Source organism: Balaenoptera ricei, chromosome 5 (genome assembly GCF_028023285.1).
Source record: "Balaenoptera ricei isolate mBalRic1 chromosome 5, mBalRic1.hap2, whole genome shotgun sequence".
In the NCBI taxonomy this organism is placed as follows: Eukaryota; Metazoa; Chordata; class Mammalia; order Artiodactyla; family Balaenopteridae; genus Balaenoptera; species Balaenoptera ricei.
In genome coordinates, this window is record NC_082643.1 from 108,850,635 (window position 1) to 108,867,583 (window position 16,949).

At 37.3% G+C, this 16,949-nt stretch overlaps 1 protein-coding gene across 3 annotated transcripts in view; it reads left to right on the forward strand.

Annotated features, from left to right (window-relative positions):
- TET2 (tet methylcytosine dioxygenase 2) overlaps positions 1-16,949 on the forward strand; it is a 138,957-nt gene that overhangs the window by 84,640 nt on the left and 37,368 nt on the right. For all 3 annotated transcript variants that reach the window (XM_059923361.1, XM_059923360.1, XM_059923359.1), the window contains exon 3: positions 12,499-15,956. In XM_059923361.1, coding sequence (XP_059779344.1) covers positions 12,545-15,956 — 3,412 coding nt within the window. In that variant the 5' untranslated portion in view covers positions 12,499-12,544. The remainder of the gene's footprint in view (positions 1-12,498; positions 15,957-16,949) is intronic.

A 16,949-nucleotide genomic window follows, 5' to 3' on the forward strand; every position in this document is an offset into this window, starting at 1 on the left:
ACCAGCTCACAATTAACCATTCTAATTATGAGTGGACTGAAACTGAAAAGTGTGAATAACTTTTATAATTTATGAGAAACAACGCTTGTGACAAATGATATTTATGATTATGTTTGATGATCTTTTCCCTCAGCACATATTAGTTTGGTGAGAGTTAGAGACCAGGAATAAGCCCAGTTCTAGAAACAATCCCAGGATTAACAGATACGTGGATAATTGAAAACTGACAAAAGAGCGTGCCCATCTTACCAGCTGGGAAACTAGTTGACTAGAGTTGCAAACTGCAAGCAGATTTATTTCTAAACTGTCAGTTGTCCACATCTTACATGCAGACTTCTGTCTGTACGCCTCCTCTCTAATCTTCAGTGACATTTCTCCTGACTTTCCTCCCTTAAATAATCTATTTGTTATTAAATTGTGTCTATACTGTTATTTTAAGATAAGAAACACATTTTAAAACTTCAAGCATTGGAATTATATAGTTTCTACTGAGGATTATGAAAAACCGGACAAGGTCTCTCCTATATCCATGTGCAACACACAGCAGGAGCAAAGCAAGTGCTTGTCGTGTGTGTAGCTACTTATTAATGAACTTCTGGAAATGCAGGAACTTTCTTTGAGATTTTGACAGGCTTGTGTGTTCACTGGTTTTTTTTTTCTTCCAAGATAAGTACATCTTAAGAGATTTCTTAATAATAAAATTGAAAGCTCTTACAAGATGAGAAATAGAAAAGTCAGTTTTGCAGTAAAAATATTAATTCACCTTATAGTCTCCATATTTAATGCATACATAATGCATTATGTTCCATGCTTAACATGTAGTTTGGATACATAAAGTTAGCTGTTGAAAATATGTTTTGGATAGATTGTTTTCCTTAAAAATTTTAGCTCTAATATTAAACTAATGTTAATATTAAATTAAATAATTTTGAACTTCATAAGTTAGGCCCTATAACAAACACTTTGCTTACTTCCAGAGTGGGACTTAACCATACTAATATTATATATTAAGAAAGAAAGTCAAACTAAGTGGAGGGAATTTGACAGATGCAGAAGATAAGTATTGAAATTTGTCGGGATTTTAGAGCACTACCCACAGGGACATTCAATAGACAAAACAGGCCCATTGTCCTACACATATCTTGAAATAAATGTGTAGTTGACACAAATTATCTCCCATTTTGGTAGGAAGAATCTATAATAGTTTTGGAAAATAGTGCCATCTACGCAGGAAGTGTAGTCAAATATATCATCTTTACTCAGTGTTTTCCATGTCAGGAACTAATTAATTCCTAACACCAGAATTACAGTAGGGGCAAAGCCTGTCATGGAGGTGATAGAGACATATATAGTAATCTCCTAAGGCTGACGTTGAGACACCTGTACTTTAGTAGATACAGTCCTCGCAAGTAACTAGTCTTAAGAATTTATCCCCAACAGTGTGCATGTATCAGTAAACAGGACTCATCTGATGATGGCAGAGTATTTTATATACTTTCAGTATTAGAACATGAAGTCAAAGATTTTTTATAAAACAATTATTGCCTTATGGCAGCTATACAGATCTATAAATTGACTCTTTTGTCTCCTTGGAAAAAGCTGACATGAGATTTAAATGATGTGTATTTTTTTTTTCTCCTAGTGCACCACCAACAAAATCAATAAACCAAAAAGTAAAAGCCCGCTTCACAAATTCTGAGCATCGTCTACAGCTTTATGCGGTGAGAGATGCAGCCACCATTCTCAAGTGATTCAGAGTCAAATGGTGTTGAGCTAAATTATAACCCTACATGCGTATTGGTGAAATGAGATGCTGATCCACTTGCACACTAATGTGCTATTTTTAAGTCATGCATCACAGCATCTTCAAAGAGGCCTGTCATAATTATGATGGATTAGACTGCAGAGTCAGTCCTAGATGCAGTAATTGTTTCACAGATGCTGCCGATGTGACTTGAATTCATAATAAATTATTGTCAGAGAGGCGGGAGAAGGAACAAAATCAAATACCAAAGGAAAACTGCTGTGGCTAAAACCTGTTTTGGTCTTAGGAAACCAAAATGTTAGCTACTAGTCAAAAGGCTAGTATTTCCGACTGAGATAAACAGACTTCATAAACGTGTACCTCTGACACTGAGGATGCAGGTTGACATACTTGGCATTTTTACTTAAAGTTCTCAAGCTCTGTCTCAATATATTTCTTTCTCTCCCTCTCCCTAATAGCTTATGAAAAATCATTCAGGAGCATTAGCTGAAATCACAGAGTGACCATAACATATTCTTGCACATTTCTATTACCTGGTTATAATTTGACCTTTAGAATTTCCAGAAAAAAAAAAAAATTGGTGGTATTTATAGCAGACAAAACTACTCTTTTTGGTTCCTTAGAAGGCCATACTTCATGGGGTATATTAGACTGTTAGAATAAAGGGATAAACATAAATAATATGACTAGTAAGATCTAAATTATGACATTTTGAACTGTGATTTAATTAACACCTGCCGTTTAGGTAAATAATTTCTAAAACTGCCTCTTTAGGCTTTGACAAAATGCCAAAGCTGGTTTTAGAATTTGAGTGTTATATTTAGTCCATTCTTAAAGTTTAAGTCACATTCTTAAAGTTTAAGTTTAAGCCTTTTAGGTAAACCTATAAAGAAACTTCATGCTTTACCACATAATCAAAAACAGTGCGTGTATGTGTGTGTGTATACAATTTAAGTAATGAGTTACTTATTACATTTTGATTAGGGAAGATAACAGAGCAGTTAAAGCAGATGAATATATGCCATGTCTTTTCCTAAATTAAGGAATCAATAGCCAGAAAAGTTTCCATAAGTCATTTATTGAACATTACTAGTTTTTTTAAAAACGCTTTGAGTTTTTTACATAGTCTCCTCTGTACCTGGTAACTACTGATATATATGCATTCTACTTAGGACACTAGTTCTTCTGCCTCACTGATGTCGATAGATATGTTTGGCAAACACTCATTGTCATTCTTTTAAAACTTAGTGGGACATGTATTTCTCTCTTGTTATGGTAAGAGGGAAATGAAGTTAAATTTCATGAGAGAAATCTGGGTTGATGTCATGCAGACCCTGACAGCTGGAAGTGCTTTTCCCCTCTCCTGTACTCCTGTGGCACTTGAACAGTCACAATGTGTCGCCGTAACCACAGTCCGGGGCAGTGCAGAACCTGTGCCTCTTTGTCTTTGCTCCACCCCAAAGCACTTGCACTGAGTGGGGATTCAACTGATGCTAGACTGAATACACAAATGAACTAATGCAAGTTGAGCTCCAGTTCTCTCAATGACATTACTAGGGAAAATTTATAAAGTGTGCTCGGATATTTTAGAGAAAAATCATCAGCATCCCAGCGTCAGTTAAAAAGGTAATCTAGAAAGGTAGCAAGGAAGGAATCAGAGTAACTCTGTGGCAACTTCCATGTACTAAATGTTTACATCTTCTTTTTTGTTCTATTCCAATTCACACAAAGAAACAATACCTTGATGAAATACATGCACAATGCCTTTAATCATGCTAATAATTACAATCCTACAGATATGTAAAAAGAATACTTTATTTTTTTATCTAAGCCTGAAAAAAACTAAAATGTTGGCAAAATGTGAATTTATTAACAAAATAAAACCTACTCCTTGAATTATGCATTTTTCTTAATATTATGTGGCAGGAAGAGCTTCTGTGCAGCTGCCAGTCTAGACCCTGTGGGAGCAATTATTTTGATGCCTAACTTGAGCAAATTGCTCAGTTTTTACATCTGTAAAATGAGAGAGTGAAACTAGATTCTTTCTTATGCTCTGAAATGTTTTGTACATTGTTACAACCATGAACTTCACATTTATCACTCATTTTGAATAAGTAATTTTAAAATTTCTTAGCCTCCCAAAAGTTTAAAATGCTGTTCAGTAATTCTATGGGCAAGAGCGCTTTGTCCACTACTATTCTGGAAACAAGGAAGACTACCCAACTAGTATGGCATGTATTTGTTCCTGGGGAACTTTCATTCTATTTCCAAAAAAGAAGAAAAGAAAGAAATATGATTTGTTAATATTTTGGTAGCCCTAACAGTAGTGTACCTAGAACCAGCTCTTAACAGTTTGCAAGAGCAGATTGTGAAGTTTTCAGGAATTTTGTGAGCTGGCGGTTGATAGCTTGAAATCAGCCATCATCTGTAAGAACATCTCTTAAGGAATATGTTAAAAGCTCGCTGTTCACTTTAAAACTGTAACTAAATGCTATAACATCAAGTGTTGACACCATGAAAAACATCACCGGGTAAGCTTAACCAAGCATCCTTTCCAGGTTTACCAAAGGCTCTTCTGCCTATGCCCTTGCATAGAAATTTCATAACAGTTTTAAGAAAATATTAGTGCCTTAGTTTTGATTGGCCAGTGTGCTTGTAGGTGAGTCATTGTCCCTATTGTAAAAATTGAGTCTTGTTCTAAAATGAAAATTCTCTCTCCTGATTTTTAGAGATATAAATTTATTTGGCATTAACTATATTACAATTTTATTTGGTATAAATTACCATATACAAACCTCCAAGAGCTGGCATTACTTTAAAAACATTTGAATACTGTTAACAGTATGGAGGTTCCTTAAAACACTAAAAATATAATTACCATATGACCCAGCAATCCCACTACTGGGCATATACCCTGAGAAAACCATAATTCAAAAAGACACATGTACCACAATGTTCATTGCAGCACTATTTACAGTAGCCAGGTTGGAAACAACCTAAATGTCCAACGACAGGTGAATGGATAAAGAAGGTATGGTACATATATACAATGCAATATTACTCAGCCATAAAAAGGAAGGAAATTGGGTCATTTGTAGAGATGTGGATGGGCCTAGAGCCTGTCATGCAGAGTGAAGTAAGTCAGAAAGAGAAAAACAAATATCGTACATCAGTGCATATATGTGGAATCTAGAAAAATGCTACAGATGAACCTGTTTGCAAGGCAGGAATAGAGACGCAGATGTAGAGAACTGACATGTGGACATGGTGGGGAAGGGGAGGGTAGGACGAACTGGGAGATTAGGATTGACATACCCTACCATGTGTAAAATAGGTAGCTAGTGGGAATCTGCTCTATAGCACAGGGAGCTCAGCTTGGTGCTCTGTGATAACCTAGATGGGTGGGATGGGGGGGAGGGAGGTCCAAGAGGGAGGGGATATATGTACACATATAGCTGTATCACTTTGTGGTACAGCAGAAACCAACACAACATTCTAAAGTAATTATACTCCAATAAAAAAAAAATTGAACAGTTTCACAATGGAATAGTATCCTGATTAGTACTATACATCATATTAATTATATGTTCTCTAGTGTAGGAAAAAATGAAGGATATTTCATTTGAATCTCAAATCAATTATGAGAATTCAAAATATTTCTGATATCAGTCATGTAAAAGAGCAGATATGAATGAATAAAAACTCTATTTCTGTTCTTAGTCTCTGAGGAGCAAAAGGAATGCCACACAAAAATATCTCTATAGCAAAAATGTACATTCATTCAAAAAAAAAAAAACGTAGTTAAACTATGGAGAAAGTTTCCCTATTCCCCTCAATTTGTAAAAATAGCCTGTTAACTCTATTTTCACAGATTAGCAGGTAGATATCTACAAAAAATTATCTTGGAAGATTTTTTTTGTCTTATATGTAAATTATTGACTTTTGTAAGCTTGAAAAAACTTTGTCTATTTATAGACACTGTAAAACTTATAGCATGAAAGCTTTTTCAGTATTTCTACAGTGATCAAAATGAACAGGTCTCATTTCTTTCTTTTTTCATTAAAAATACATAATGCTTCCAATATCAGTATAAAAGCACTAGGTGATTATAAGAGTGCTGTTGCAAGAAGGTTACTGGATTGTGTAATATTCTGGGGCGTATACACAAAAAGTGTGGTTTGGCCATACTGAAGTCAAAGAAAATATTTCTTTTTTCTCCCTCTAAAATGGCACTTTATTGGTTTAAATATTCTGAATTAGATTCATAGACCAATAACAAATAATCCTCAAATAACAAGTTATCCTCATCCAAAAATGGAAAGATAATATACAATTTTCCTGTCCTCCCTGAAAAAGTTAACCATGTAACTTTTTACATCTGATGGTTGTATTCAGTAAAGGAATTGCTGTCATGGACAGAATAGTTCTAATAATAGAATTAAATTAGTGTTTAAAAATGGCTATTGTGTTTAAAACTCCATATTGAAAAAAATTTCATTTAAGTCACCTTCATTCTTCTTAGAAGCTATTATTATGCTCATAAAAGATTTGCAAACTCCTTCCATTGTAATTCTGCCCTTGACACTTTGAAGAATGTCCAAATTATGTGGTATGGATCATAATAGAGAGTAATATGTTAAATACTTTATATATAAATATTTTTATCTAAAAAATTAAGTAGGACAATATATATTGTATACAGAGACTACAAGTTTTATATAATATATAACAACATAATGTACAAGTAAATACATTTTGTTTGGTATATGTGTAAATCAATTTTACAGTTGCCAAAGGGAAGCATATTTTGCTGTAGTGTTTAGAAAGCTAATTGACCTAGTCTATGAAGAATTATCTAAGCTTATGTCTATGCTTCTTACTTAATTTTTTAAATTGAAGTATAGTTATTTTACAGTGTTGTGTTAGTGTCAAATGTACAGCAAAGTGATTAAGTTATACACATACATACATATATATATATTCTTTTTCAGATGCTTTTCCACTATAGGTTATTCTAGGACAGCGAGTCTAGTTCCTCGTACTATATGTTAGGTCCTTGTTTACCTATTTTATATATAGTAGTGTGTACATCCCAATCTCCCCTACCCCACCCTTCCACCCCCACCCCCCTGCTATTCCCTTTGGTAGCCATAAGTTTGTGAGCCTATTTCTGTTTTGTAAATAAGTTCATTTGTATCATTTTTTAAGATTCCACTTATAAGTAACACCATATGATATTTGTCTTTCTCTGTCTGACTTACTTCACTTAGTATATGATAATCTCTAGGTCCCATCCATGTTGCTGACATTATTTCATTCTTTTTTAATGCCTGAGTAGTATTCCATTGTATATATGTACCACATCTTCTTTATCCATTCATCTGTCGATGGACATTTAGGTTGCTACCATGTCTTGGCTATTGTAAATAGTGCTGCTGTTAACATTGGGGTGCACGTATCTTTTCGAATTAGAGTTTTCTCTGGATATATGCCCAGGAGTGGGACTGCTGTATCATGTGGTAGTTCTATTTTTAGTTTTTTAAGGACACTGCATACTGTTCTCCATAGTGGCTATACCAATTTACATTCCCACCAACAGTGTAGAAGGGTTCCCTTTTCTCCACACCCCCTCTAGCATTTATTATTTGTAGACTTTTTGATGATGGCCATTCTGACCTGTGTGAGGTGAAACTTCATTGTAGTTTTGATATGCATTTCTCTAATAATTAGCGATGTTGAGCATTTTTTCATGTGCCTATTGACCATTTGTATATCCTCTTTGGAGAAATGTCTATTTAGGTCTTCTGCCCACTTATTTATTGGGTTGCTTGAGATTTTTTTTTTTTTTTTAGTTAAGCTATATGAGCTGTTTGTACATTTTGGAAATTAAACCCTTGTTGCATCCTTTGCAAATATTTTCCCCCATTCTCTAGGCTGTGGGCTAAGGAAGTCTTTAGGCAGCCTGTCTGCTGATGGGTGGGGCTGTGTTCCCACCCAGTTAGTTGTTTGGCCTGAGGCGTCCCAGCACTGGAGCCTGAAGGCTATTGAGTGGGGCAGGGTCTTGGTGCCAAAATGTCAGTCTCTGGGAGAGCTCATGCAGATGAATTCCCCCCTCTCTATCCACCACCAGTCCCCAGGAGTTCCTTCAAGACCAGCAGATAGGTCTGTCCCAGGCTCCTATCAAATTGCTGCTTTTGCCCTGGGTCCCGGTGCACATGAGATTTTGTGTGCACCCTTTAAGAGTGAAGCCTCTATTTCCCCCAATCCTGGGGAGCTCCTGCAGTCAAGCCCTGCTGGCCTTCAAAACCAAATGCTCTGGGGGGCTCCTCTTCCCTGTGCTGGACCCCCAGGCTGAGGGGCTCAGAACTCTCACTCCTGTGGGAGAACCTCTGTAATATAATTATTCTCCAGTTTGTGGGTCATTCACCTTGGGGGGGGGTATGGGATTTGATTACATTGGAAGTTCGCCTCTTCTACCAGTCTCTTTGTGGCTCCGTCTTTATGTCTTTAGCTGTAGAGGATCTTTTCTGGTAGGTTTCAGTCTTTTTCAAGGATGGTTTTTCTGCAGATTGTTGTGATTTTGGTGTGCTCTTAAGAGGAGGTGATGTTAGGGTCCTTCTGTTTCACCATCTTGGCCACTCTCCTATGCTTCTTAATTTTTGAAAAGTGGTAATGCCCCTGATTTTGGAGAAGCTCCTTACATCAAAGACTACAAATCAATTTTCATGATTCTGGAAACCAAAGGTTTTTTTTATGAAAGGTTATTGATAATTAAGAGTATTAGTTTAGCTCAGAGCTACCCAATAGAAATACAACATAAGCCACATACCGCATTTAAAATTTTCCAGTACTGACATTAAAACAAGTAAAAAGAAACACATGAAATTTAATGATATATTTTTTACTTATTATGTCCAATATAGCATTGTTTCAGCATGTAATAAACATTTTTAAAAATTGAGTTATTTTATGTTTTTTGGTCCACACTAAGGTCTTTGAAATCCAGTATGTATATATACTTACAGAACATCTCAGTTTGGACTAAGCACGTTTCAAAGGCTCACTGGCCATTTGTGACTAGTGACTGTGCACATCTAGCCCATCTCTTAACATTTGAGAGGAGGTAGGTCTAGCAGAAATAAAGATATCACTTTGTTCTGTTATTTTTATTTGTCATTAGGAATTGTGACCTTTTGATTTAAGTTTTATTTATTAATATACATGCCTAAAAGTTCCAAAATGACACAGTTAAAAACAATCTCCCTCTCAGTGCTATTCTCCAGCCTCTCCATTCCTTTTCCTGGAGGCAAAGTATTATAACCAGTTTGTTGTATATTCTCCCAGAGCTGATTTTATTTTTATTTTTGTAAAGGTACAGGTTGTGGCATTCTTAAACATACTGTTCTGCAGCTTTCTTTATTTCATTTAATTACTTGGAAATACTTCATCTGAAAATATAGGTTGTTTCCAAACTTTGCTAGTGCAAAACACTGTGCATACATGGCTTAACAAATATGTGCATATTTGTTAGATGAGAGTTTAAAACTGAAGGATCAAAGGAAGTTTCTACGAAATTCTGTAGATATTGCTAAATCCTCCTGTATGGTATTTGTATTAGTTTTGGCTCCTGAGAACCATGCGACAGCATGTCTGTTTCCCCCATATGCTTGCCAATGTAGTGTATTATTAAAGTTTTTGTTCGTTGCCAATTTGAAAAAAAAAACTGTATCTTGTTGCAGTCTTAATTTGCATTTCTTTTTATAAGTTATGATGGACATTTTAAAAATATTTAACAGCCACTTGCATTTCATTTTCTGTGAACTGTCCATGTCCTTGGCTCATTTTTCCTGTTTGATGGTTGGTCTTTTCCCTGTCAATTTGTATGAGTCCTATATATTAAGTATTATGTAACTTTTAACTTTGCTATGGGTTTATTTTTACATGCACAAATTTTATTGAACTTCCTCATCTTTTATGGCTTCTAGATTTTGTGTCACAAAGAACTTGTCCAGTCATTAGATTGTTTTTTTTAAGTTTTCTCAGGCTGTTTTTAATTTTTTTAGGGTTTTGTTTTCCATATTCAGAATTTAAATCCATCTAGAATACATTTTGGTATAAGATGTAAGGGACCGATCCAACTGTATCATTTTTTCAGAAAACTATTCCATTGTTCTAATATATTTATTTGAAATGCCATCATTACCTCATACTATATTTCTATGTGTGTTTGAATCTATTTCTGGACATTCTATTCTATTCCATTGGTCTTATAAACACTCTATTATCTATTTATGTGCAAGTACAAGCTGTTTTAAGTACAGTAGAGCTTTTGTTGCTTTTTAATATCTTTCCATTTGGCTCCCGCCCTGCCCAAGCCCCATTATGATTCTCTTTCAGATTATTCCTGGTTATCCAGTTTGTTTATTTTTCCACATGAACTTTAGAGTCGGCTTCTTAATTCCTCAACCCATTCTTATAGTATTTTTATGAAAATACATTAAATGAATAGATTAATTTGACAACTATACAAGAACATATTATATCTTTCTACTTGTTTTGTTTTCGTGTTTGTGTATCCCTCAGTATTGTTTTAACGTTTTATTCAGATAGGTCTTTCACATTTCTTTTTAAGTTTATTCTTAGTATTTTTAAAATATTTTTTCTATTACAGTTTTTTATTCCACCATAGCTTCTGACTGGCTGTTGATTTTTATTCTAGCTACTTTACTGTCATCTGTAACAGTTTTTCAGTTGATTCTCTTAGTTGGCCAGTATACAATCTTATTCTCTGCAAATGATAACTTTAGTGTTGCTTCCCAGTGTTTGTTTCTTCCTCTGTTTCATTTGTCTTGGTTAGTAAGCAATGGCTATTTTAATAGAGCTTTTTTATAGCCCAAAGGGAAAATAGTCTTGATTTTTTTTTCTACTTATAGCCTTAAAATAAATTTAATGAGAAAAACTGTGGGAAAATAAAGCAGGACTCTATAATGAATGGGGCAGCATTCACTTTATATAATGGATTATTTTTGCTTTTTTAGTGCCCATTTCTTCCTGCTTTCCCTATCATTTGGACTTTGAAATCTCCATCAGTATTGATCTCAAAAATGTTTGAATGAATGACTGAATAAAGAAATGATCACAAGATGAGCAAATTTATATCAATCTGGTGAAACTGATTGGATACTCAGTCTAAGCACAAAAATAAACAGAGTAGGATATTTTACTTTTTTTTTTTTAAAGGAATTCCTTTATTTTTATTTTTTATTTATTTTATTTATTTATTTATTTTTGGCTGTGTTGAGTCTTCATTTCTGTGCGAGGGCTTTCTCCAGTTGCGGCAAGCGGGGGCCACTCTTCATCGCGGTGCGCGGGCCTCTCACTATCGCGGCCTCTCCTGTTGCGGAGCACAGGCTCCAGACGTGCAGGCTCAGTAATTGTGGCTCACGGGCCTAGTTGCTCCGCGGCATGTGGGATCTTCCCAGACCAGAGCTCGAACCCGTGTCCCCTGCATTGGCAGGCAGATTCTCAACCACTGCGCCACCAGGGAAGTCCCAGAGTAGGATATTTTTAAGGAATTCACAGTCCAGTGAGAGAGAGTAAACAAAATACAGTTGAATGTGATATGCTCAGCAGTAGACCATATACAAGATCAAAAAACAGGATAAAACTGGGAGTGAGTAATTCTTTTGGAAAATCAAGGAAAAAATTCTAGGGGAGGTGATCTGAGACAGTTGTAGCCAGACACAGGAGTCACAGGGCACAGTAAGAGGACTAAGAAGGCCTTCTAGGCAGATAATACAACAGCATGGAGGTCTGAAACAGCTTACAATGTTTGGGTATTTATAAGCTGTTGTTATAGTTGGAGTATAATCTGTGGGAGGAAGTAGGAGGACAGAAAAATAGACACCTGCATATGAAAAACCATTTATATTAGGCAGGAATTCTCAAAAGAAGTAGGTGGCCAGATATTGTAGAGGAAAATATAGAATCACTTAGAAAAGGCATTTTATAAACTACACTTGCACCCCTCCCCCCTCCCCTGGAATGTCAACTCTGCAGAGACTGTGCCTTATCTTCCAGGTGTATTTGGGTAGAGTTTGAGAACTACTAATGCAGGCAATATGCAGTCAATAAAGTGTGTTAAGAAGGGTATGACATCAGATTTGCCTTTTAGAACATTCCCTTTGATAACAGTTTGAAGGATCCTTGAAGGACTGGGGAGAGGACAGGCTGGGCTCGGGAGAAATCTTTAAAAAGCTATTACAGTAGATAATGAAGCAAGATAATGTAGATCTGGCTACCAAGTGGCAGTGAAGATAATTCAAGGAATACATAGGAAATGGAATTGATAGAACTTAGCAAATGATTGGATATTGAAGGTGCTAGAGAAGAAAGAAAGGAGGTTGTCTTTCTCTATTTTTAGCATTTTGACAAAAAAAATTATTTGGGAAGGAAGTTGATACTATTTACTAATACAGTATGAACTTCCCACATTAGCTGGTGATTTTGATCTTTGTTTACTGTGACCGTAAATATTTCAGAGTTGCTGGTAAGACAAGAATAATCATTTCCTGAGTAGCTCTTGGTTGTCACTCCGAGACATGAAAAAGAGTATCACAGTTTACTATGTCTAGGAATTCCAGTATTATTAATGCCACGATTCTTCTCTAAGGTGTACTGTTAGTGTTAGATATGTATTAATGTACTTTAATTTTTGTTTCCATACGCTTTAGAATTCATTCAAAGGGCAGCCTTGTGGATGGCCCCGAAGCAAGCCTGATGGAACAGGATAGAACGAACCATGTTGAGGGCAACAGACTGAGTCCATTCCTGATACCGTCTTCTTCTCCCATTTGCCAGACAGAACCTCTGGCTATAAAGCTCCAGAATGGAAGCCCATTAACGAAGAGACCTTATCCAGAAGTAAATGGAGACACCAAGTGGCAGTCTTTCAAGAGTTATTATGGAATACCCCACATGAAAGGAAGCCAGAATAGTCGCGTGAGTCCGGACTTTATACAAGAAAGTAGAGGGTATTCCAGATGTTTGCAAAACGGAGGGATAAAACGCACAGTCAGTGAACCTTCTCTCTCTGGGCTCCATCAGAACAAGAAACTGAAACAAGACCAAAAGGCCAATGGAGAAAGAAAGAACTTCGGGGAAAGCCAAGAAAGAAATCCAGGCAAAGGCAGCAGTCAACCAAATGTCTCCGATGTGAGTGATAAGAGAGAATCTGTTAGCTCTGCAGCCCAAGAAAATGAAGTTAAAGATTTCACTGGTTTTTCATCACATAACTGCAGTGGATCTGAAAATCCAGAGCTTCAGATTCTGAACCAACAGGAGGGGAAAAATGCTAAGTACCACGACAAGAACATTGTATTACTTCTTAAAAATAAGGCAGTGCTAATGCCTAATGGTGCTACAGTTTCTGCCTCTTCCATGGAAAACACACGTGGTGAACTCCTGGAAAAAACACTGTCTCAATATTATCCAGATTGTGTTTCCATCGCGGTGCAGAAAACCACATCTCACATACATGCCATTAACAGTCAGGCTACTAATGAGTTGTCCTGTGAGATCACTCACCCATCGCATACCTCAGGGCAGATCAATTTCCCACAGACCTCGAACTCTGAGCTGCCTCCAGAGCCAGCTGCAGTGGTGACCGAGGCCTGTGATGCCGATAGTGCCAGTAAACCAGCTGCAATGCTAGGGACCTGTCCCTTTCAGAAACCAGAACAACGAAAGTCAGTTTTTGAGATACGCCCATCTCCGGCAGAAAACAGTAACATCCAAGGAACCACAAAGCTAGTATCTGGTGAAGAATTCTGTTCAGGTTCCAGCAGCAATTTGCAGGCTCCTGGTGGCAGCTCTGAACGGTATTTAAAGCAAAATGAAATGAATGGTGCTTACTTCAAGCAAAGCTCAGTGTTCACTAAGGATTCCTTTTCTGCCACTACCACACCACCACCATCACAATTGCTTCTTCCTCCCCCTCCTCCTCTTCCGCAGGTTCCTCAGCTTCCTTCTGAAGGAAAAAGCACTCTGAATGATGGAGTTTTGGAAGAACACCATCACTACCCCAACCAAAGTAACACAGCTCTTTTAAGGGAAGTGAAAATAGAGGGTCAACACGAGGCACCGCCATCCCAGAGTCCTACTCCCTCTACACAAGTATCCAACCCCTCTCCGATGCTTCCAGAAAGGCCTCAGAATTATTGTGTTAACAAGAATGGCATACGGACTCCAGGGACAGTGACGGTTCCATTGTGTTCTGAGAAAACAAGACAACTCTCAGAACATCTCAAACATAACCCACCAATTCTTGGTAGCAGTGGAGATGCACAGGATCACTGCCAGCAGTTGATGGGACACAAAGAGCAAGAGCTCTTCAAGAGTCAAGACAAGGAACAAACACGAGACCCTGTGCTCCCAACACAGCCCTATCTGAAACCAGGATGGATTGAATTGAAGGCCCCTCACTATCGTCAGGCAGAATCCCATCTAAAATGTAATGAGGCAACCCTGCGGTCAATTCTTCAGTATCATCAGTCCAACCCCTCCCATCAAATGACCTCCAAACAATACACTGGAAATTCCAACGTGCCTGGGGGGCTCCCAGGGCAAGCTTACACCCAGAAAATAATGCAGCCGGAGCAGAGGCCGCCAAGGTACCAAGCTGAGATGAATCAAGGGCAGTCTCAAGGTACAGTGGACCAGCATCTCCAGTTCCAGAAACCCTCACTCCAGGTGCACTTCTCCAAGACAGACCCTTCACCCGAAGCTCACAGACAGTCAGTCTGTGCCCTGAGGTGTCATTTCCAGCAAAGACCAGATCCCCAAACTGAGAAACTCATGCCCCCAACATTAAAACGGCACTTGAATCAACAGGCTTCCAAGACTGACCCATTCTCAAACTCACACCTTTCGCAACATAAGCCTCAGAAGCAGGCAGCACAAACACAACCATCCCAGACTTCACATCTCTCTCAAAACCAGCAACAGCAGCAAAAATTACAGATGAAGAATAAAGAACAAATGCCCCAGACCTTTTCTCATCCCCAAGGCAACAGTGATCAGCAAAGAGAAGGATCATTCTTTAGCCAGATTAAAGTAGAAGAATGCTTTCGTGGTGAAGATCAACATTCAAAATCAAGTGAGTTCCAGACTCATAATCCCCAAGTGGGACTGGAGCAAGTACAGAATATGAATAGTATAAATTCCCCCTATGGTCAGATCTTGAAGTCAAATGCAAGCAAAGTGCAGATTTCTTGTTCAAACAATATACACGTAGTTGCAGAAAATAAAGAACAGACTGTAAATTCTGAACTCTTTGCGGGAAACAAGATCCCAAACTTGCATCACATGCAATATTTTCCAAATAATGTGACCCCAAAGCAAGATGTTCTTCACAGGTGCTTTCAAGAACAAGAACAGAAGTCTCAACAAGCTTCAGTTCTACAGGGATATAAAAATAGAAACCAAGATATGTCTAGTCAACAAGCTGTACAGCTCGCTCAGCAAAGGTACCTGATGCAAAACCAAGCAAATGCGTTCCCTTTGCCCAATCAGGCAGGAAGTCACATTCAGACCCTGCCCCAGAAGGACATCCAAAAGCATGCTGCTCTAAGGTGGCACCTTTTGCAGAAGCAAGAACAGCAGCAAACACAACAACTCCAAGCCGAGTCTTGCCATAGTCAGATGCAAAGGCCAATTAAGGTCGAACCTGGATCCAAGCCCCACGCCTGTATGCGCCTCATGTCAGCACAGCCAGAAAACACAATGTGGAAAAAGATACCCAAGCAAGAGATTCCACCTCCGAGCTGTGATAACATGCAGCAGCGGAGCATCCTTGAGACCATGGAGCAGCATCTGAAGCAATTTCAGGTCAAATCATTATTTGACCATAAGGCTCTTGCTCTAAAATCACAGAAGCAAGTAAAAATAGAAATGTCAGGGCCAGTCACAGTTTTAACTAGACAAACCACTGCTGCAGAACTTGATAGCCACACCCCAGCTTTAGAGCAGCAAGCAATGCCTTCCTCAGAAAAGACACCAACCAAAAGAACAGCTGGTTCTGTTCTCAATAATTTTTTAGAGTCACCTTCCAAATTACTAGATACTCCTATAAAAAATTTATTGGATACACCTGTCAAGACTCAGTATGATTTCCCATCATGCAGATGTGTAGGTAAGTGCCAGAAATGTACTGAGACACATGGTGTTTATCCAGAATTAGCAAATTTATCTTCAGATATGGGATTTTTCTTTCTTTTTAAAAATTTTGAGTCTGGCAGCAATTTGTGAAGGCTCATAAAAACCTGAAGCTTACATTTCTTGTCTTTAAATTACAGATGCTTGTGCTGTGCAAGACAGAACTTCACTTACATTCAGTTTTTCAAAAAAATTAAAAAATTGTGCATGCTCATTTGTCCCTCCCTTCAAACCGTTTAAAATATAAAGGTATCTGTTTTAGCCTAATCAGTCTAGTTAACTCTTTGTATATCATCTCCTGGACAGATAGCCAGGCAGTAAAAACACCTTGTTAAAATGAGAAACTAACTGCCATATGCAAACTAATGTAGGAGCTTTTAATATTTTTTAATTCAAGATTGAGTGTATTAGTAGTTTTACAAGATTAACTTTTATAATCGATAAGGGGACATTATCATCTTCTGTCTTGGTGACTTAGGGGAAATTTTAATGCCAAAGTTCTGAATATTCATAAAGTTGCCCTTTCTCCGTGTATACATTTGAAACATTGTGTGATTTATATTTGATATTTTCTCTTTAAAAGTTTCATCTTTTTGATAGAAAATATGGTATTTCTCTTTCTTTTTTTAAACAAGCATCTTTTTGTTAAAATTCAAGATGCATGATAGGTCTGTTGGAATAGGGAAACTTTTTGCTGATTGATGCAGATATATATGTATATATATAAAAATATATAATATATATATATATATATATATAGAGAGAGAGAGAGAGAGAGAGAGAGAGATCTTAATTATAGCTACTCAGCTTGGATACAGTAGAAGACATTTGTAAAAACCAGCGTTCAACTAATGTGGCTAATGGTCCACCCACTTTATGTCATTCCTCTTAAAATGGGACACTCCACATTTTATAGAAGGATGGAGGGAAGACCTATACTGCCCCTTTGTGTGTGGGTAATATTATTGCC